The 21,581-nt window shown below is 43.2% G+C and overlaps 1 protein-coding gene across 6 annotated transcripts in view; it reads right to left on the bottom strand.

Annotated features, from left to right (window-relative positions):
* IRF2 (interferon regulatory factor 2) overlaps positions 1 to 21,581 on the bottom strand; it is a 42,601-nt gene that overhangs the window by 6,801 nt on the left and 14,219 nt on the right. For 2 of the 6 annotated variants that reach the window (XM_080639147.1, XM_080639148.1), the window contains exons 2-8: positions 17,987 to 18,120; positions 16,454 to 16,546; positions 10,995 to 11,094; positions 10,219 to 10,395; positions 9,029 to 9,075; positions 5,197 to 5,308; positions 1,492 to 1,656 (exon numbers count right to left, since the gene is read on the bottom strand). In XM_080639147.1, the coding sequence (XP_080495273.1) occupies positions 1,492 to 1,656; positions 5,197 to 5,308; positions 9,029 to 9,075; positions 10,219 to 10,395; positions 10,995 to 11,094; positions 16,454 to 16,546; positions 17,987 to 17,992 (700 nt within the window). In that variant the 5' untranslated portion in view covers positions 17,993 to 18,120. Of the gene's footprint in view, positions 1 to 1,491; positions 1,657 to 5,196; positions 5,309 to 9,028; positions 9,076 to 10,218; positions 10,396 to 10,994; positions 11,095 to 16,453; positions 16,558 to 17,986; positions 18,121 to 21,581 lie in introns of all 6 variants that reach the window. The other 4 variants (XM_080639149.1, XM_080639151.1, XM_080639152.1 and 1 more) reach the window with 4 other exon arrangements.

Genomic DNA, 21,581 nt, shown 5'->3' with positions numbered 1-21,581 from the left:
GGTGTAAGTTAGGACAGCTGAGGGTCACCAGGATACTAAGACAACATAAGAGGATAGCAGAAGTACTTCAGCCATGTCTCATTTTCCTTATGCAGGCTTGTTGCATTGACTTTAGGGGAGGAAGCTCATGACTCTCTCATATCAGGGTGGTTCTCCTGTCACCAGACCACCCCTCTCTATCATCCCAGCCCAAGCAAACACCATGACTTCCACAAGGCCCTCTCTCCCAGCTGCTAATAAGTTAAAGCACCCTCATTCCCTGCCTTACACTTTGCAAAGCTCTTCTAAATGCTCTGGCCATTACAGACTAAACAGACTGGGAAGCATAATGGTTTATTAACATGTGTGAGACTAACATTGGAGGCTATTCAAAAGAACGTAACATTATTCACCCGGACCCAAAGATAAAAATTACTAAATATGTAATCTATAAAATGTATCTGGAAGTAATTTCAGCCCAATGAGTCACAGGCAAAACCATGTGTAAAATAGTAAATTGTTTGGGGAACAATTAATACTTAAGTTTGCCTAAAAATATGAGGTTTGTATTTCTACCCTGTCTCCTGAGGCTTGCAAGTTAGTAACACGTTATAAAAGGAAGGACAAGTTGGATCTGAAACAACTTGTACTTTCAAATGTGGCTTTGTCCTGCTTCCTACGGAAATAAGGCTTATATGATTGCAGGGACTCTATATAGCACGCCCACATGTGCATTTATGTCTGTTCTGCCCTAACAACTTCTGAACATACTGTCGGACTTGGATAAGGGATAAATGAGTGACAAAGACTCTGAACTTCCTACCAGTTTAATAAAGGGCCCAGGACAAAAAAGAAAAACCATTAGCACCCCTGACTGGGAGCAGTGCAAGGGGAAAGCTTGTTATCTCACCCCTTTTTAGATATCAGTGAACCCAGAAGGGAGGCAGACGTTGGAAGCCAGATGTCCACAGCTCTGCTGCTTGCAGGACCACTTGTTATCAGCCACTACATGGCTGTTCTAGTTTGCAGACTGCTTGTAACAAGACAGATCTACTCCCCCAGGGCCCTCAGCTCCGTGGTTACATTATACATCATTAGTGCAGCCCTCAGCACTCTGTGTCCACTGTGGTAGGCACTGAAGAAACAAACAGGCAGAGGAAAGGCACAGAAGACCTTTAATCCTTAGTAAGTCAGGGGCAAAGGGAACACATCATATCTGCAGCACAAAATATGTACCACTGAAAACGTCCCTCTAATAAAGGACGAGAAGACCTCTCTGCATTACATCTAAAAAGGTTCTTTTTCCGTTAGTCACAGGCTAAAATCTGCAGCTTACATTTCCCACCTCAGATGCGCAGAGTTGTTTCCCCAGGTGGAATGACAACTGTGAGTTTTTGAGTTGCATTAAAAATGCAGAAGGTGGATGAACATGTATTTCTACCCTGGAAGAGCCTCCTTTCCCTCAGTGGCTTCCAGACAAAAAAGAGTGTAAAGAAATGCTAGGATGCTTACCTGCATAGGAGGAGACAGGGGAGATCTGTAGGGGGTACAGCTGGCTCATGCTGAGGGGCTGTTCATCACTTTCTGTTGTCACTTCTACTACCTGGCAGACATCAGGAGGATTGGCAACTATCACCTGCTCTTCGCTGCTGCCATCAAGGTGCGGTTGTCCTACAACTCGGGGTTAGAAATAAAAATTGATTACTCATCACACCTCAATCCCACTGGATCTCTAAGAGTCCATCCTTGGAGAACACTTGGTATGTGAGTTCTATTTTGCCTCAGCACTCTCTTCCATGCCCATCACCTGCTTTCAATGGCACTTTTAAAGGAAATCCATGTGACTGACTTAGTTTTTATCACCTTCAGAGGCCTCTATTTCCTGATTTGTGATGACTGAAAATGCCCAGCTCTCTCCTGGCTCTCACATATAACACCCTTGAGCCCTCCTTGGCATGGCAGCTATCCAGAAGCTTTTGCAAGGAAGACCACAGCCACACTTCTCCTCCATCCATAAATGTGGTCTCACCAGGACATACAGACCACAGCAATCTCTCCGGATCTGGAAAAGCATCCTCACCAAGCAAGCTGCCAACATCCCATGGCCTCTGGATGCTCTCATGTAAATTATGCACCACAAGGCCAGAACTGGCATGCAAAAGCTGGCCACATGGTCATCTAAAACATGACTCTGATTTATACATGACATGGATTTGTGAAAATTTTCTCCTCCAATTAGATTACTACTTTCACGCATCCTTGCAATACCATTGATAGTATGTGGAAAGACAGTTGTACCTGTAGTCTTCAATCCCCATGGTCTGTGACAGAAAGCTACAGTCTGGTTAGTTATTGAGAGAGGGTTTTCTTATTCCCTCAGGTACCTATTTAATACCAAAGTAACATAATTTATTTCTACAAAGTGAAGGCACCATGGATGCTTTGCAAGTGCCTCGAAGTGCTTTTGCAGACATTAATTGTGGTACAGAACACCCTTCTGAAACGGGAATAATCCAAGGTACCAAGAAGCTACTTAGTAAAAGTGTAGCGAAATCCAGAACCTCACTCCTCTGGAGCTGCTTGAGACTATTTCCTCTGTCTTGTATAACTCCTCCATCAGCCCCAGCAACATGAACACATGACAACTGCATTAATCCAGCAAAGAGCAGAAAGTCACTATTAGGTCAGAAGAGTGCATGGTGACGGAGCCATCTCAGAGGACGGCGAATATGAATCCACAGTTGTCCAAGAGAAAGGCAAGGACTATAGGTATTTTTTCACTGGAGCATAAAGCTTCAAAAGGAGCAATCTTCATACAAACAAAATCTGTATAAACATGGTGATGTGTTGTTAGAAATTCAGACAGTACATTTTTCTCTAAACCCATGATTGGAAAAACGTAGGCAATGAAACCCAGTGCATCTTGAAATTCTTCTGTTAAGTAATCCCAGCACTCTAATAATTGATTTTTAAAAAGTCAGAAGATAGCATCTGTTCCTGGATGAACTAAGATACATATACATGAATGCACATGTATATACACACAGTCATTCCTGCCTTCAATCTTTTGACAAGGCTAGAACACGACTTTTCAAAAGTGACAGGTTTTAATCCCAGGGAAAAGCTGCCTATCATTTTACTTTGTGAAGTGCCAGGTAACCACTGGAAAATCCCCCAAACCTAGGTATGTATTTTATGATACAATTCCAGCATAAAGAAAATCACATACATACTGAAGAGTTGTTGGTTGTTTGGTTGGTTTTTTTAACGTTCAGTCACTACAATTACTGCAATTTTGTTCCAGATGTTTTATTTCAACTCTATTTCACCTTTCCTGCTTCTGAAACAATCAGTCTTTTATTGAGTGGGGTGCAGGGGGCAAGAGCGCACACACACAGAGTGAATTTTTATCTGAGTGAAACCAATATTGTGCAACCCTGTCAGGGTATGACCAAGCCATCTGCACTGCTTTATCTTTCTCCTCAATACCTGACAAATTCCTATGCACCCCAAGAGATAACTTGCACAGCAAAAATTACTGCTCACTTGGGCAATATGCCACAACTTCCCATGAGCTGCACGTATGTCAGAAACACTGCAGGTGCTGTTTGCCTCTCCTCCCATCCAGCCGTCTTCCCTCCTTTCTGCAGAACAGATCCATTTTACCCTTTTCTACCTGTTTACATTAAAATCCCAATTGCAATCCTAAATAAGGACTTCTTTCTCCAGCCTGCATAAGCAGCACACTTCATAAGCCATTAAACAACAGTGGATGACAGTTACCCACTCAAGCCTTGCTGTCCTGCCCCTGAAACTGGACTCTCTCAGTCCAGAGAAAAAACAGTGCCCTCAAGATGCAAATTCAGTTCTACTATTCTGAATCTCCTGGTTTCCACAATAGACCTCTTAGATGTTGATGTTGCTACTACGAGTCCTGCCCTGTAAACTGTTGCTGAGATCTTCTAAGGTGCAACATGCATTCATCTCGTCATAAAATCATGCAGGAGTTTTGGATTCACTGTACTGTAGAAAACCGAGGTGTCTGCAGCATAATGACTGTATGATGTTAGTGGGTTTTGGGGAACACCAGGTATTTTCCAAAGACTACTTTTACATGATCTCCGTTTGACTTTAAGACTGTAAAATAAAGCAAAAGTGTTCAAAACTTCTTCCCTGGGACTGCATAGTGGCCTTGGGAGTGTTTCAGATTTCTTAATGAGTCAGTCAGGAAATAGGAAGCACTAATAACACTACAATGCTACCCCTTCAAGTTATAAAACTCTGTGACAGCCGAAGTGACAATTGTGTTCTAACACTCTTACAAAGCAACAGATGATTAAATGAACTGCCATAAAGAGAGGAAGACTACTCACAAACTCTTCAGCCACAGAAGTACTTGAGGGGAATGACTATGCAAAGCCTTGCAACCTACGAAATGGGGATCAAAAATAGTCACTGCACATGATTTCTGCCATCTCTACAAGCAGAAGACTAACATATCTTTCAAATACTTGTTCGTCCTATATAAAAGCGTAATTCTAGCAAAAATGGTATATGGGTCACATTTTTATGAGCCCTCGCAGCTGTGACAACCTCATCCAAAAAAGAGCTGTCAAAAACCAGCCCAATTAATTCTACTGAGAGCCAATTATTCATATGCTGAGATGACAGCTAATTCCTAATGTACCTGTTTCTAAATGCAGTCTTCACTGATCCTTGTTGTTAACTCAGTGACATTAAAAACTAACTCTGCTACTGAGGTTCCAGTAAAAAAAAACAAATCCCTCAATCTCATCTGCAGGTTTAAACTCCCAAACGAAACAGTACCCTATACAAACCTTTACTCTGAGCAATGGGAAACCACAATCTCACTACAGCTTAACACATGACATTGGCTACAGTCTTCTCATAGCTGAGGACTACCCTGTGGAATAGGTTCACGTCAGGAAAAGCCACCTGAGCATGTCTATAAATGTTTTAGTCTGGAGGGGACCCACCACACCGCTACAGTGCTGCTCTCTGTCTCTGCAAGATGGTGGGGCTGACCTGCAACCAGGACCTCGTGTGGCTCAGGCTAGTGAAAAATGGGTCAACTTGACTGCAATCACAGCCTTCTCCAAAGTGCAAAATGCTGATGGCAGCTGAGTCTGGCAGAGTCAAAAGAATTCTGAAGTCACCTGTATGCTTAGCATGTAAGAAAAGCATAGAAGTACTTACCTACAAAGTTCACTGTACTGTCAACTTCATTTTTTATACTGGAGGACAGCAAATAGTCAGAAGTGACGTCATTTAACCCATTAATCCCAAAAGATGATTCAACTGGCTCTTGCTAGAATGAAAACAGTACAGTTGGGTCAGGTTTGATTTATTTTAGGAGCCTAGACTCAGTTCATCTCTTTGTTCTGTGCCAGTAATAAATCATATTGCTTCTGCCTGCCATTATACCCCCTGCTCTCTGCTAGACATGGTCTTAGAATGACTATATTTGTTCTCTGAGAAGAAGCCAGTCTACTCATTTCCAAACCTTCTGCTTTGAGATGAAAGCTATTTTTAATGCTCGGATTTAGAGTGAGCCTTCAGAGACCAAGAAATCAATGTGCAATTTACTACAAGAGATTAACATTTGCAACAAATAAGGAGGAAACACTGCTTTAAAACGATGCTCTATTTAATATTCATCCTCATTCCCTTCCAAACATGCTGTATCTCTTACTGAAAGCTTCTGTAGAGCAATTACTAAATTCTAACCTTAATTTTTCTCTGCAGCAAGCCTGAAAGCAAACCAAAGTGTTTACACTAAACACAGCCTTTTAGACTGCATCATAAACATTACCACAGGGCAATAGCGTTGGGAAAACACCACCTGTTCTACATAGACTGAGCTTTCCACAAGATACATCTCCGTAGGTCTGGTACACTCGAGCAGGAATCTAAAAAAACTCCAGAATAGACACCAAAATGTTTAATTCCATAAACTCAGGTTTTCTTTAAAAAGTTATAAACACATCTCAAGAATTATCTACAGGTCCAACTTCCTCCCTGGTATTGGCTCCCTTACAGGGTTATCGGTTACAAAGTCTAAAGTCTTCTCTCACCCTGGTCTGGCTATGCCAGCCCTGCAAGGCAAGTTCTACCTTGCTGCTGACCCAGAGACACCCGCAGAAAGGTGCAGGGCTGCCAGGTGGATGTGATGCCACATCATGCTCATTTTCACTGCTTTAAAGCATTTTGGCAAGAGCAGGGCAAATGTGAGCCCCAGGACTTGTGGTGCCAGCCCTTCACAATACTAACCATATGAGCTGTTATCACAGGGGGAAAAAAGTAGGGACAGCATGACAGGCCTTTCTGGATGCCACATGCTGTGACTGTGATCCACTCAAAATGAACTGTCACTTCGACACAAGTCTGCACCCTCCCAGCCATCAAGTGAGGCAAACACATGCCCAGTCCCAAGGCCCCTCTGCAAATCACAAATGTGCAAAGTTAGTATTAATGGCAACTAGGTATTTGAGGAGCCGCACCGGTTGTGTTGACCCACAGGTCAAAGACCTGGAGAGCTGGAAAAGATAGAATTAACTGCTATTGATCCACTGAGGATCACAACTGAAGAGACAGCTAGGGCTGTATGCTGCAGCCCTGAGCCTCTGGTGTTGTGCAATGCCCCAGCAAATACAGCTGCCCCATGGGAATGCTGCACACACAGAACTTCGCTCAGCTTTGCTGAGGCTTGGTTTCTGTGAAGTTTATTTAGTAGCCCTTTTCGAGTTGCAGAAATAAATATGCATCTTGGAACTCAGGTGATGATGCCAGATCCACAAAGGGACTTGGACACTGGCACAGTTGGTGTTAAATTACTTAAATTTTCAGTGTCCCGACGCCTTGCCTAAGCTAAATACATGAGGAAGGGTGTCAGAGTTGAAAAATGTCTCAATAGGGACCTACATGCATAGTCAAAAGGATACATCTAGGATAAGACAGGTAGCTCAGTCCTTTGAAATGTTTCAAAGGTAGGAACTTTTTTTTATCTGGGCTATTTCGACACTTATGGCTTCTTCCCATTGTCAAGAACTCATTCTTTCAATGGAGAGACTCCATTTGCCCAGAAGCCCAGTGGTAAAGAGACGTCTGTGAGGTAGGAAACCTGCTTGCAGCCCCTGCTGCCTAATGCAGAGCAGGGATTTAGTAAGACCCAGGCCTCTCACATCCACAGGGACAAGCAAGGAGAGCTCCAAGCACGCTCCTCAAACTCAGCAAGGTCTGGCAGGGCTCTTCACCCTCACCACTGTTGCCGTGGGTGCGCACAGCGTGCACCAGTGGCAACAGGGGGGGAGCTCAACGTGAGACTCTTGCTATGCTCAAGTCCCTTTGCAGATCTGTACTCAGATCCTCATCTTCTCCCTTTATTTCCCCTGATATTGCCCCATGGCAGTTACCAGGCAGATCATGAAGCAGAATCCCACTCAGCTCCACTAAAGAGAGGTGTTTACAGTAACTGCAAGACGTTCAATGCAAAACACACAACTTGGATCTCAGGAATTCACATCACCAAGCAAAGCAATAAGCAGCCTTTAATGCTCAGAAATGTGCATTTGCATTAGTTTATCCACCACCCTTCTCCACTATTAAAGCTTTCAACATTCAATAGTCAGTCTAACTGTAGCTGAGCATGGAAGGAGCCCTCCTTTAAAATCTGGAGGCCAGCCCATGTACACCTTTGACAGAATAAGGGGAAACAGACAGGAATACTACCTGGCCCCAGCTCAAAGCCCACAGTTGCCAAGTGGCCATACCACAGTCACTGGCTGGTGAGCTGTATGCTTATAATAGGTATCACTAGTAACTGTGTGCGCTGGAGGCATAGCCACCTTAGCTCATTGCTCCCGCATCACCTGGCTAATGTTTCTGTGCAGCTCAGGGCAACCAAGCAGGAGGAAAGTGCTCCCAAAAGCTGTGAGCATCACCCCGCCAGCACCTACTCCCAGGTGTAATGTCACATGTACTAATCTGCCAGGCATCACTGGGACTCCCTCAGCAATGACTATTTGTGAGATTAATCTTAATGAAGAGGACAAGATCATTCAAGCGCCTCTACAGCTTTTAATGCATTTAATATTGTATTTCAATTGAAAAAAAGATTATGAAGGAGGGGAATTGACAAACTGCTACTGCCAGCTTTAGCAGGCATCACACACTGCTCTGCTCTGACTAAAGGAGTTTACTGGCTCCCTCTGAACACAGGCTACCATCAGTCATGTTATAACAAGCACATGTGGCTGCATGATCCAGATAGGATGGTTAAAAAGTGGTTCCTTCAAGGCAATTTAAAAATCGCAGTATTCTGACCTGCCCTTCTGCAGCAGACACAGCTGCTAGCAACTGTGTCCCAAAGACAGCAACTTTAGTGAAGGCTGAAAGCAAACCTTTGCAAAAATGTAAGGCAGATGAAATCTTGCCTGTTTGTAATACTGAACACCTAGTAGAGGAGCTCGTCGGAAGTAAGAAAGCTAGAAAACACCATGCTTTGTAGGGAAAGGTAATGTCAATCTGGGTCCACGCTCTGAACAAGCAGAAATCTCTGGCAGTGACTGAGGAGCTTTACACCTGAGGTCTTCTAACTGACAGGAACAGAAGGAGCAGCTCTGGAAGAACTCCCCTTTGCCTAAAAGAAAATGCATTTCCAATGCCTGACACACACAGCAATTAATTGCTCCAAAAGGTAGCTCCATTGTTCAGAAGCATTCCTTCCATAATTACTGTATTTCTACTTACACAGACAAACAAAAGGCAAATGTATTCCTGCGGCTGCCAGTTTTCCAACCTCCAGGCATTGTAACACAAGGGCTGTGTCAACTGATGACGTCAGTCATGGCTTTAACAGCCTTCACGTTTTAAAAAGAACCCAAACATCCCATGTAACTGTAGCTACTTAACCAAACCACAAGCATGAGAGATTCGCAAATATCCACCGCAATAAACTACTGGGGCTATTAAAAAAATTTGCAACAGATTGTTTTCACAAGCTCTGCACTATTAAACAGCCACTTCTTACCTTAATCTGTTTGAATTTGTCATCCTTCTCGGGCTTCGTTTTTTTTCCTGCAAGGACAGAGGAAGATTTCTTAAAGTCCTGTGTACTATGAGTTATCCTTCACACTTTCTATATTCACCAATAAATACCCAAAAGGTGCCTCAAAATGGCAACACCTCCCAGGAAAGCGAGAACACACTTTGCTTGATTTTAAATCCCCTAAGGCCTGGGCAGTCAAAAATTCACCTTGAACATTCTGGCTTTGTGGTTTGTTTTTAAAGGGCTACAAAAAAGAACTATGATGGGACTGAGGAAATCAAGGTGAAAAACGTGGAAGAATGACAAACTAAGTAGCAAGTCCTGTTAAAAAACAGAAGGGAGGGGGAGAAAATATTTAAAAGGGGAAAAAGCTAAATATATGTCTCATCACATTTGTGACACTCTCACTGTAGCTACAAAAAAAAGAGAGATTGTTCATTGATTTAACATGAAAAGAGATCACAATAAACTTCAACAAATATTTTTGTAAACAGTTGCAATCTGAGGGGGGAGGTGTATTATAATTCATGCACCAGTGTTTTATGCAATCATGGTGACTTGAGAATCACAGAACTTACAACCTTCACACAATGGCGTGTGCCTTGGCAGATCCTCATGTTGCTGCCCCTGCTCTGACCTGACGAGACCCTGATGTGGAAGCTCAGACTTGCTACTGCAAGCTCAGCTCTACCCCACTGTTTGCACAGACATGCCCCAGGAATTTCCCCCATCTCTACTACAAGATAGCACTGAGAATTAGAAATGTTTGCAGCCAAATTCTTTTGCTCTCACTCACACATAAATTTAGCCACACAGAAAGAACATGTGAAAATATATACAGGGCTCAAAATATGTCAAGAGTTTTATAATAACTGGACTTGCTACAGAATCCTTTCCTGCTACAGCCCCCATCTACAGAATCTCAGCTTTCATGATGAACTTTTCTAGTTCTCACAGCTATGAGAGGAATCTTACCACAGTGGGACAGGTTACGGTTCAAGGAAACTAACTGAATGTAGCCCATCTTTCATACAGCTGTTAGGAAGTTCTGGGGAACTTCAGGATAAAAATGTTCAGCTTCACACAGAAGTAGAACTGGCACATTTTGCAGGCCCCACAATAATACCGACGTCCCCACCACCATTTTTGTGTTGACAAACTCTCCCCTCTACCTTTTTTGGAAGGTCTTTCAGATAACGGCAGCATCCGGTATACCCTGAAGGCATTATTTCCTTTCTTTATACTTTTGTCCTTTACTTCTTCTATGTCAGGCAGAGAGTTCATAGCACAACGGAAGTTTGCCTTCCATGTCTTTGGATCAGGTTTATCTACTCCTGATTGGTATTTTCCTAAGCAAGAAAAGAAATTTAGGCACATACGACTTGCAATGGAAAACCTAAGGCAAATTAATAACAGTGTAGGTTAACGTCAAGTTGTCAGCCTTCGGTTCCCATGACAAACATTTACACAATAGCTGAGGATGCAAGAGAGTGTTGTGATCTTATTCCCATGCACATTTCTAGACCACATGATGAACAGCTTCTGCTCAAGAAAGACTCAGGACACTGCAGCTCAGATGTGACTGCACAACAATGTGGAAAAGCTTGCACAGCATTTACCTTTATTATGCCTGGCTCAAATCCATAAAAAGGCATATAAAGCTCAAGGGCCCAAGTCTACAAAGTGCTGAGTGTGCTCACTGACTGACAATTTTGTTAACGTTTAAGTCAATTAAGTTTTACTGTGTTCCTCAATGCAAATGAGTTATGGCACTTCAGCAAAGCTGGAGAGTATTGCAGACCTTGAAAAAAGCACTTAGCCTCCCACAGATCTAGAAACTTAGATTCACTTTCTGTGTGAGTACAAGAAAAGACAAAAAAGAATGAAAATGTAACTTTAAAGGGAAAACAACGTGAAAATCTGTCCTGCAGAAAGAGGGTTCCAATACCTGTGTGAATTGCCCAATTTCTAAATAAGGGAGCATCTTTTTCAACGTCCCACCCATGTCTTGCAGCATGCATCCAGGGAATCTGAAAAATCTTCTTCTCCTGGAAAGGAAAACAAACAGGAAATGCCAACACTGACTGACTTGAGGGATCTTCTGATGACTTTAAGTCACTTACTTAAAAGCACAGTTCCAGCATCTGCAAGTGTTTTGCTTCCTTCTAACCCAGTGCTGCTGTCACTGAAGTCAATAGGAAAATATCCACTAGCGTCACAGAACATAAACTACAGCCCTAAGTATACAAAATACTCAGAAGCCCCTTCACAAATGATGAGCCTGGCAACTTTCCAAGCTGACACATGGATAAAACATGCAGTGCTGCACATTTCTAAACATTCAAACAAAGGCTAGTTTTGGCAGCACACTCTTATGATTAGAAAAATTACATCTGAAACTAAACAACAACAGGAACACAGCAAATTCAAGGGATTTAGCATTCAGCCAGTAAAATATTAGGATGGTAAAAGAAAGGGATCCCTCAAAGTTATATGCCAAGCAAATGGATATATGAATCTATCAACTGTGCACATCTCTCCAGTGGGGATAAAAAACATCAGACACGCATGTGAAGGGGTGGCACTGAAGACAGTTGAACGTATTTTACTTTAGAAACTTAAGGCCAAAGAGACGTGCTTTCAAAGGAATCCAAAGGAAAGCTTTTTCTAAAATTATTTTTTAATACACAGCATGCAGTTACATCAGGACATGCCTTACGTAGTGGAAGTATAAACTGATTCCCAATGGGATCAGAAAATGATTTAACGATGATAGTTTTGGGATGCAGCTCCAGCTCTGGAAGACCAAGGGCTTCCACAGTCTGAACAGCATGTTTCCTATACTCCTCCCACCAGCACTGAGCATACAGAATACTGGGCCAGACGGATGCTGTGTCAGATGTGCTTGTACGTCATGCAACACCAGAACAAATTACTGTATACTGATCTACAGGGCTGACTCAGAACTCTTCATGCTCATTTCTGCAAAGCCATATAGAAGTTTGTTCCGCAACACTTGTTTTTCTCCCCTACGAAGGGCAATACATCTTATCTGACTTCACATGCAGGCATCTTGCGCTATAAACACTGCAACTACAGGTTTAGATCCACTTCTCAGTCTGTGAAAAGCACTTCCAGGGCAAAATGTAGCCTCCTCCTGAGGTGGCCACCTAAGCCACGCCAACTGAATTGCATCCTAAACAAGCTTATTTCTCTCCAATGACAGCAAACAACTTTAGACAGGCAGCTCTCATTTAAACGACTGCATTGCAGATGTCAGTGGTCAGCTGAGATGAATCCTTTGACCTTTCCCCTTCCTCCAACAACCACTTTTCTTCCTTGTCTGTCTGGTTAATATTTCACTAATGTCAAGGTTAGGTTTATTTCCTTTCCATGTGATCTCTCCTTTTTTGATCCTGCTTTTTGTGTTGTCCTTCAATACTTGCCTTCAATCCTTTCTTTCATTTACATTCACTTGTTTGGGATTGCATTTTTCCCTTCTTGCTTGGCTTAATCTTTTCTTTAATTTGCTGAAAGCACAGACTTAACACGTTCCTCATTGCCTTTCAAGCCCTCACACTCTCCTTCCTCCTCTTAAATCTATTCCCATAACTTCTTTCCTGTGCCTTTTGCCTCCTTATTCTTCTCCCGTTATACAATTAAATCATCCTACAGAGATGTTCTCCTCTTTCCTCAAGCAGAATTGGTTTAAAGAAAGCCCTCAACCCCACTATCCTGTGGTCCACAACACTATTGTATTCATCAGAGCTAGAATAACTTCATTGCCTTTGCTCTCCCACAGAGTATAATGAACATGAAAAAAAATTCATATTTCCAAAGAAAACTATTTCTATTAACAAGAACTTTAAGAACTGACCAGATTAAAAAGTCTTCTCATGCTTGGTGACAGGGAGAGGATTGAACAATGCTACAAAATGATACGGAAGTTTTATCATGGGTTCCATATTCCATATGATAATTGAAAAAAATTCTATAGGAACTAGCAGACTGAACAACACTCCTGACAAAGCATCCTGCAATCAGCAACCATACTGACTGCTTCAAAGGAAGGTGCCAGGACACTCTTAACAGCATTCTAAGTGTTCATTACAGTGTTTCTGGTTATTATAGAAAGTTACTCCCAATCCCAGATGTCTTGAAGCACATGGACATTTAACTAATTATAATATAAATAACAAAGTAAGAGAATCCATGTGTATCATGATTTTATAATACATATATAATTTTACATATCTATACAGACACTACAGATTTTCTTATCAACTATCAAACATCTAATCTTTTCTGAAATCCTGCAAGGCTGCTGACTGAAGCAATATCACGTGGCTGTGTGTTCTGCTTTAGTTCATCTAGATGCTTTCTATTCAAATACTAATTTTGATTTCACACATTAGCAAACATTTACCCATCTCCTTCTTCAGTTAGTGCTTTCTTATTAGGAAAAGGCTCATCAGTGCTTTCTCTTAAGCCTTGGAAAACCATGCGCTGTCTGGTAGAGAACTCCATCACTGGACATCTGTGTAGCAGTCTTGTATTTCCATTAAAAAATTAGCCACACCTAAAGCCAAAAGCACTACCCACAAAGCTTTTGCAGTGTAACAGGAATTGCTACCAATCTCCAGTGGGGACATCAACATGGAAAAGGTGTCACATCCTTAGGAATAGCCAGGAAGTGGAAAATAGTATCGAACACTTGCAACCCTAGCACTGCAAAATGCTCCAAGCAGGTGAGTGAGCATGAGATCACATACTACCTACAAAGTCATAGGACAAATTTCAAATAGTGGCATCTGTCTGGAGGGCAGTACTCCAAGCATCCATCAAAGCACTAGGCTGCCCCTCAGCTCTTGTTACAGCTGCTCTGAATGTTTCCACTCTATTTTCCTTTTCCAGCTCCATGAGGGACACTGACTTCTCATTACGCCCCACCTCACACCACCTATGCCCTCTACTGAACCATGTAATTTCCTTCACACCTCCCAGTTAACTCTCTCTGGCAAGGTAAAGAAATTCCCTTCCTCCCTCATGTCATCCAGCAGGATAACATTTTCATCAGTGAGGTGCACAAATACTTATTTTTTAACCCCTACAGAGAGAGGTCTGTTCTGGGGGGGGGACAAAGGAGGTATAATGGGATCAACTGACAGTCAGGGAAGGAATTAGGTGAACCACCTGTACCTGCTTTGTCATATTTAATCAAAAGAGGTTTAATTCCTTTCTCAGTCTGGAAAAATTTCCCCCGAGACAGCCGGTGACACACCCGGAATGGGGATTGTTTCTATAGCATTTCAATCTTATTTCCTTAAAAGCTGTCCACACACGAATGCCATTCTCTTGCTAATCTGACCCACCTTTTCTGTATTGTGAGCTGTCCTTTGCCATATTCTGTTTAAAACACACAAATCCCAAAATCTTACAGCCTCCAGAGTTTATTCTGTGGGTACAGAATGGGCTGTGATACCCATGACACTGTATCACCCATTCCATCCATGGCTTTGTTTATCATCAGGATTTACAGTAAAAATAGAAATATTTTTGGTTTAATGATTCACTGTTGGAATGAATGTTTAAATATTTTTAAACAGAAATACTCAGAAGTGCAATTAGCTTGCTGAGCACAATAAAGCCAACCCAGAATGATGCCAAATCAGAGGGTAGAAGTGGGGAATCCAACTTTACTAAATGTCAAGGCAGGCCACTTAGCCTGGTATTCTCTCCCTGGTAGGAGCCAGGGCTTTGTTTTAGACAAAATAATAAAAAATTAAAAATACTTTATTTGTGAGAAAAGCCTTGGTCAGTATAGACTATGCTAAAACCAAAATCTTCTACTGACTCTTGCATGCTAACGGTTTATCCCAGAAGTACAAAGCAGAAACCCCTGTAACAAGATCAGAGACCTAGGAACATTAAGCAACATGATGTACCTTGCAAAATGCCTTTATGGGCTGGTGGGCTGAACTTGTTAAAATGAAGCCCTTAGCACAGTGGCAGTGTTTTCACACTGCAGAGCAAAAGAGGCAAGTACGTTCCTGGGGTGTACTGAAAGAGGTTACATGAACCTACAGATGATATAATATTTAAGAGCAGTATGCTCAAATCTGAAATACTGTGCCCTATTAAGTAAAGAGAAATTACTTCAGGATTGGGCAGGAATGCTCAACAAAGGACAGCAGAGACGGACTGTCAGCAGGAGAGACCTGACACCAAAGTAGAGATACTCAGGGACAAGAATCCTCAGAGACCTGAAATGTGGGACTCAAATTACAAAGACAACAGCAAAAACTGGTCTCTTCTTCCTCTTCATCTGTGACCCCATCATGCAAGAACAAGGACCTACTCAAATTCACAGGGCAGCTAACTAGGGAATGGATAAAGCAATATTTATTTACCCAGCCACAGCATGTGAGAGTCGCTGATGCAGGAAGTTCCTGAGAAACAAAATTTGTAGCAGAAATTTCATGGGCTCCTGAAAATTTCATAGTCACAAACATTTCTAGCTTTGAAAGCAGTAATCTTAATTGCCATTTTTCAGCTCTAAAAATTAACACCTGAGCACCACAACCGCTACTATAGGGAGGATACCAGACTAACTGGGTCACCGTCTTAACCAGAGTGGCACCTCCAGTTTCTGCACCTGATTGTGTACCCTTCCACCCATTTTGATAACAAAGTAGCCTCTGCAGCCAAAACTGTTTCATGCTTTTCAGTGTGGCAAATTGCTCTCCTGCATACCACATAACATGTGCAGTACTTCCAGGGTTTATTACCGTTCAAAGTCTCAAATACACTCCTTGGTTTTATTGAGTCAACTGAAAAATCAAATTGAGCACTGACATTTTGGAGTCCACAACAGTGATCTCCAAGTTTTCAGAGCTCTCAGGACGAGCTCAGGACCAGGAATATTAGGTTTGGGTCTGGCAAGGGAAAAGTCACCCCATTTTCTCCCAGGCTGAGGAGTATCAGAGAAGTCACACAAGTTTGAAACACGAGATAGTTGCTTCAATGCACAGTCTAACACAGAACATAGCCTTCCACCTCAGAAGAGCGTTTTGTTCACATCCCTCTGACGCTACTTGGTGAGCAATCTGTTACCAGCTTAAAAAAATAACCTAGTGGAGTCTCTAGAAGTGTTCGCTCCAACAACAAAGAGTTGGAAAATGCTTTCAAAGGAGCCACAGATCCACCAGGCCAAAACAGGGTGCCTCAGATCTGGCAGGCAAGGCCGGAGGAACAGGTTCAGCAGGAAGCATTCAGCTTTGCCTTTCCTCCCTGTGTCACCCCTTTGAAAACCAGGAATGAGCTGGTTTAACCATCCAAACCTCATGCACTGCTATAAAGTCCCCTCTTCAGCACACGAACACATGCATGTGCATGCACCCCCCTTACCTTATTTAGCCATTTCAGCCCCGGTATCCTGTTAGAGTTGATTTGCTCTTCCAGCCAGGGGCGCATCCGCATCCTTTCGACAGGCATTGTCACCTGGGAAGGAGCTGCAGTGAACAAGGGACAAGTTTTCCAGGCAGAACTCCCAGGCAGCTCCCCCATTTCTGCACAGTGCAGACTTATCACAGCTTTGCAGGCATAAAAAAATTATAAATATAACAGTGGCTCTGTATCTGTGCTGGAGCCTCCCCGAAGAGCAACTGAGATGATAAAGCTTTCTCTACGGCAGAAAACACTCTTCTGTTACACCAGGATTAGGAAAACCTTCACCTGAAGAAGACGCATCATAGTGGCAAAAGCTTGCCTGCTGATACAGGCAGGATACCAGAGGCCACAAAGAAAAACAATTACACTCCTGTAGAGACCGCTTTGGACCATGTACCTGCCTTTGCACAAGACCTTTTTCTGACAAGAGAAAAACAGTAACCAAAAAAATTCACATGCAGGAGGCATCACTGTGCTAGCTAAAACGATGCACCTGCTAATGAGAGTGCTTTTAAATGGCTGATTCTGTCCCATAAACTTAACTAAAATTATGAAAAATACATTATACATCACAGCAATTCATAGAATCACAGAATGGTTGGAAGGGACCTTAGAGAAAACCTAGTTCCAAGCCCACTGCCATGGGCAAGGACACCTTCCACTAGACCAAGTTGCTCAAAGCCCCATCCAACCTTGCCTTGAACACCTCCAGGGCTGGGGCAGCCACAGCCTCTCTGGGCAACCTGTGCCTGTGGCTCACCACCCTCACAGTAAAAAATCTCTTAATATCTAACCTAAATCTCCCCTCTTTCAGTTTAAAGCTATTCTCCCTTGCCCTATCCTTTACATGCCTTTGTAAAAAACCCCCCTCCCGATTTCTTGTAGGCCCTATTTAGGTATTCGAAGGCTGCTCTAAGGTCTCCCCAGAGCCTTCTCTTCTCCAGGCTGAACAACCCCAGCTCTCTCAGCCTGTCTCCAGAGCAGAGGGGCTTCAGCCCTCTGAGCATCTTTGTGGCCTCCTCTGGACTCACTCCCACAGGCCCATGTCTCTCTTGTGTTGGGGGCCCCAGAGCTCAACTCAGTTTATGATTCTGAGTAGTTCGACCCCTTCCTTCCAGCTTTCTCTGACCAACCCAGTCACTGATTTTTTAGCTGCTACTTTACATTTTGATACTGCTTAAATAGGAAGTGAGTGCTTCACATCCCCTTCAGCTGCACCATGCCACTTTATATGATTCAGTTGAGACTCAAACTGGCTTCTTTTTCCTCTCTCTTACACACACACGTGACCCTGCTGCCACTTCCCTGTTCAGAGCTGTAAATTATTGACACAAGAGTCCAAAGTCTTGAACCTGAGGCAGAAAATTTTCAAAATATTAACCTATCTCAGGCACCGCTCTGGAAGCACCAACTGGCACTAGATGCAGATTAAAGCACCGCATTAAACTCCTGTTAAGCAGCCTGCGACCCATCATTTCTATGTTCAAGTACTTGCATTTAGGCTTCTTCTTCTCCTTTCCCCCTCCGCACCGGGCTCAGCTCCTTCCTCTTTCCTTTGTTCTTCACATCTGTGTTCTCTGCATCATTCTTAACTTCTCTGCTCTGCTACTCTTGTCACGTTTGATCTTAAAACATAAAAAATAGGAGAAAAAAAAAGAGCAGGTCATGTATTTGAAAGCACACAGCAATGACACAAATGTAAATGGGTTCTTGCTTCCTATGGGAGTACAGGCATCAGACAGACTAACAATTAGGCAGTACCAAGCCCACACCCAGCACAAGAGGAAGAAAAACGTTCAAAGTTTCCTCTCATTGCTCTGAGGACATGTATTTCCTGAAACTAATAAGGAATTAAAACCTGAGTGCAACAATAAGGCTCTTTGATGTGTTCACAGAATTTACCAGCAGCTGTGCTCACACTAATCTCTTAGCAAACATACTGGCATTTTATTTACTACTGTGTGGAGCTGGTCACTCGTGCTCCAGCCGCAGCCCTGTCCAGTAACTGAGTTTCTAAAATGCGTCAGAAAATAGTTGCAACTGCTCAGCTCCCTTTCGGGTTCACGTCAGACACGAAAAACAGCCAATCCCAAGACCCAACAGTAGCTGGGGCCTGTGCAAATCCCCTCTCTGTACAAGAGTGAGGCTGCTTCTGGGTAAGGGTGATGTGGGTACAGTTTTCTCAGCCCCTGGGATTGTGGTGAGCAGCCACCACACCACTGCAGCCCCTTCCACTTGGCACCAATGATCCTCATCTAGGCAGCACAGTGAGTATGGGAGATCTGTACCATCTTCCCCTACTACATGCTGGGTCAGAGCTGCAGAATGCAAATGACAATGTACTGAAAATGTGAGCAAATTTTTATTCATCTTTCAAGGAATAAACAAGTAGATGCAATGATTATCTTAGATGTGTTTCTTTGTAAGATATATTTAAGTATGCATGCACTTTGACACCACTTCTGGAAACGCTGTGCATCATCTTCAGCATTCAATAGATAAGTGTTCCTGTTTAGCAGTGGGAGTTGTCTTCTGGATTATGAGCCCCCTTAGACAAATTTCGAGCCCACGTGAATGAACAAATTAGATGGAAGACAGAAAAGTTGTCTTGAAAGCAGCAGCAACAAATCCCTCTTGGGACAGGCAACACAGAAGAAACAGAAGCTGCCTTTGTGCAAAAGCAATGTGTTTCAGGAGACGAAAAAGCTGCCAACATTGCAACTACAAGGAAGCTAGTCTTGCCCAAAACTGCACAGTTGAGCCTGTCATCTCTTCTCTCCCATGTCCCCAGGGGCTCCCCCACTGCTCGCCCACAGATGCTGCAGTGCTCATCTCCTTTTCAGCACGCTGGGACTCCTCTGAGATTAACACCTGCAGCTGTCAGCACACACCTTCACATCCATCACACACACACCAAGGCAGATTAATCCAAGGTAGCCAGAAAAGAGGTCTGGCTTGTGAGAAAGGAGTGGCTCCCAAGATCTATTTATCTGAAAGTAAAACCAAACCCAGCTAAAAATAACTTGCAGGTGGGCATCCTCTGGGGAATGTCTTTCACAGAGGGGCAAGCACAGCATACTTCTGCTCATCAAAACACACCCTGTGTTCCTCTGCGAGCACATGCTGCTGGAAATAATGCCTGATGTCTTCAGAAGACACCCCCAGATCTGTCTGCATCAGGACAGCACTGACCACAACAGTGCTAAGACATAGTGGGTTTCTTAGCAGCTGCACACCAACAACATCCTTGTGATGAAAACAGCAAGTCAACTCGACTGAGTAATGGCCTGTGGGAAATGAAGGTGCCACATCTCCCCTTCCTCCATAGCTGTCAAATGCATAATTTAACTGTACAAAAAGAAATACCAATTTCTGCAGTGCCTTAAAAGTAGCCTGAGTCTGTCCTTAAACAGGGTTAATGGGTGTGACTGGGAGTCTTATTCTGATGGTTGCAGGTGGGAGAAGCTTTAGTCCATCCATTAGTGAATAGAAGCACCTTCTGCCATTAAGTCATTCAAGTTTGCAAAGACCTTTGAAATTCTCCAAAGCAGGCAGCAAAGACATGTAAAGTTTCAGCTTGATGTTTCACCTAACATCAAGCCAGCTTCATCCTCCATCAGAATACATTAATTATAAAACAAACCTACAAAGCTAGAAACTAAGGTGAGCCATACAAAACAGCAGACGTGCCAAGTTCCTGCTCCAGCCTCTCTCTAGTGTTTACCCAGCAGAAAGGAAAGCAGAAACAGTCAGTCCTTTTAAGGAGAACGAAACATCAACAGTTATACTCTGAAGGAGGCTGTAAAACCGGGGAGCACTTACGCACCTATCTCCCATTCCTGGTCAATGTTAACACTGAACTTCTCCTGCACATTTACACATAGAAGCAGCTACATAAGGTTGCCTGTATTTTTTGTTTCGGGATAGGTGGACTTCTACCAGCATCTTCTAAGCTGCTGAGGCATCCAGATCCCACCTGAGTTCACCACCACTGTGAGCTCTTGAGCAATGGGTACCCATCTGCTGGCCTAAGCAAATCTCTCCAGAAGCTTGGTTACCTCTGACAGCCTGAACCTTCACACTCGGGTTAACTGGGAAAAAAAATGGCTTAATGCCTGCTGTGGGTCATTTGGCGCCATATTCCTCCACCTTGGAAAGGCCATCAATGGAGATGGCCAGGGAAGAGGAGCATAGCCAGCTGGGGCTCCAGGGGGAAAGCACAGCTCCAGCTCCACCAGTGGCAAAGGAGCACGTCCCACTCCATCACCTCCACCCTTCAGTCCCATCTAAATCTTGTTGCATCCTAACATTACTATTTGTGCACGCAGGTTTGTGAACAAGACCACGAGTTCAGTAGGCTTACAAGTAACATCTCTTCCCATAAAGCCTTTTCTGTCTGTTTGAACCCGCACCATGGCTCTTATCCTACTCAAAGACATCACAACCAAGACAGGAGAGCACTCCTGCATGGAAGTGGGAAGGAGCAGCTGGGTAGACAGAGAGGAACTCCTTAATCCAAAACCACTAATGAAGCTCTTGTGCTTTTAGTCCACAGCTTCAAACTTGGACAATACTGACCCCCAGCATCTCTTTGGGGAGAACATAGGACAATGCTTGACACTTCCAGAGACCCACACTGGAGACAAACTTTCTGGCATTACTTGAAAATAATCCCTGTTTTTTCTTTTGGTTTATCACTGTCCCATGGTGGGGGAAGGGAAGAATAATCACCAAGAAACACAGTCAACTGCTAATGAAGATGTGACCTAAGAAAGCATATTTCTGCCCTACAAGAAAAGAGGAGCTCATTTAGAGATGGAAGCAGGGCTACCTGCCGTGAATTCATTTTATGAAGACCTTTTTAAGAAGACAGTCAATCTTTAAGAACCACAGTTTTTAACCATGCCTCCCACAGTGGCTGGTAGCTCCACAAATATCACTTCCCTCTTCTTGCTCCATTTTTATCACCTGCCTTCTTCTTACAGGGGGCTGTAGGCAGGGGCGGTTGCCTTTTCAGTAGTAGGAGCTTAATATATCAACAGACATTAACACATCAATAAAATAATTCCCAAACAGGCACCAAGCA

The sequence above is a fragment of the Psittacula echo genome (genome assembly GCF_963264785.1).
Source record: "Psittacula echo genome assembly, chromosome: 1".
NCBI classification, from domain to species: Eukaryota; Metazoa; Chordata; class Aves; order Psittaciformes; family Psittacidae; genus Psittacula; species Psittacula echo.
The sequence above is the reverse complement of the archived record's forward strand: the minus strand, read 5'-3'. Positions and strand labels throughout refer to the sequence as shown.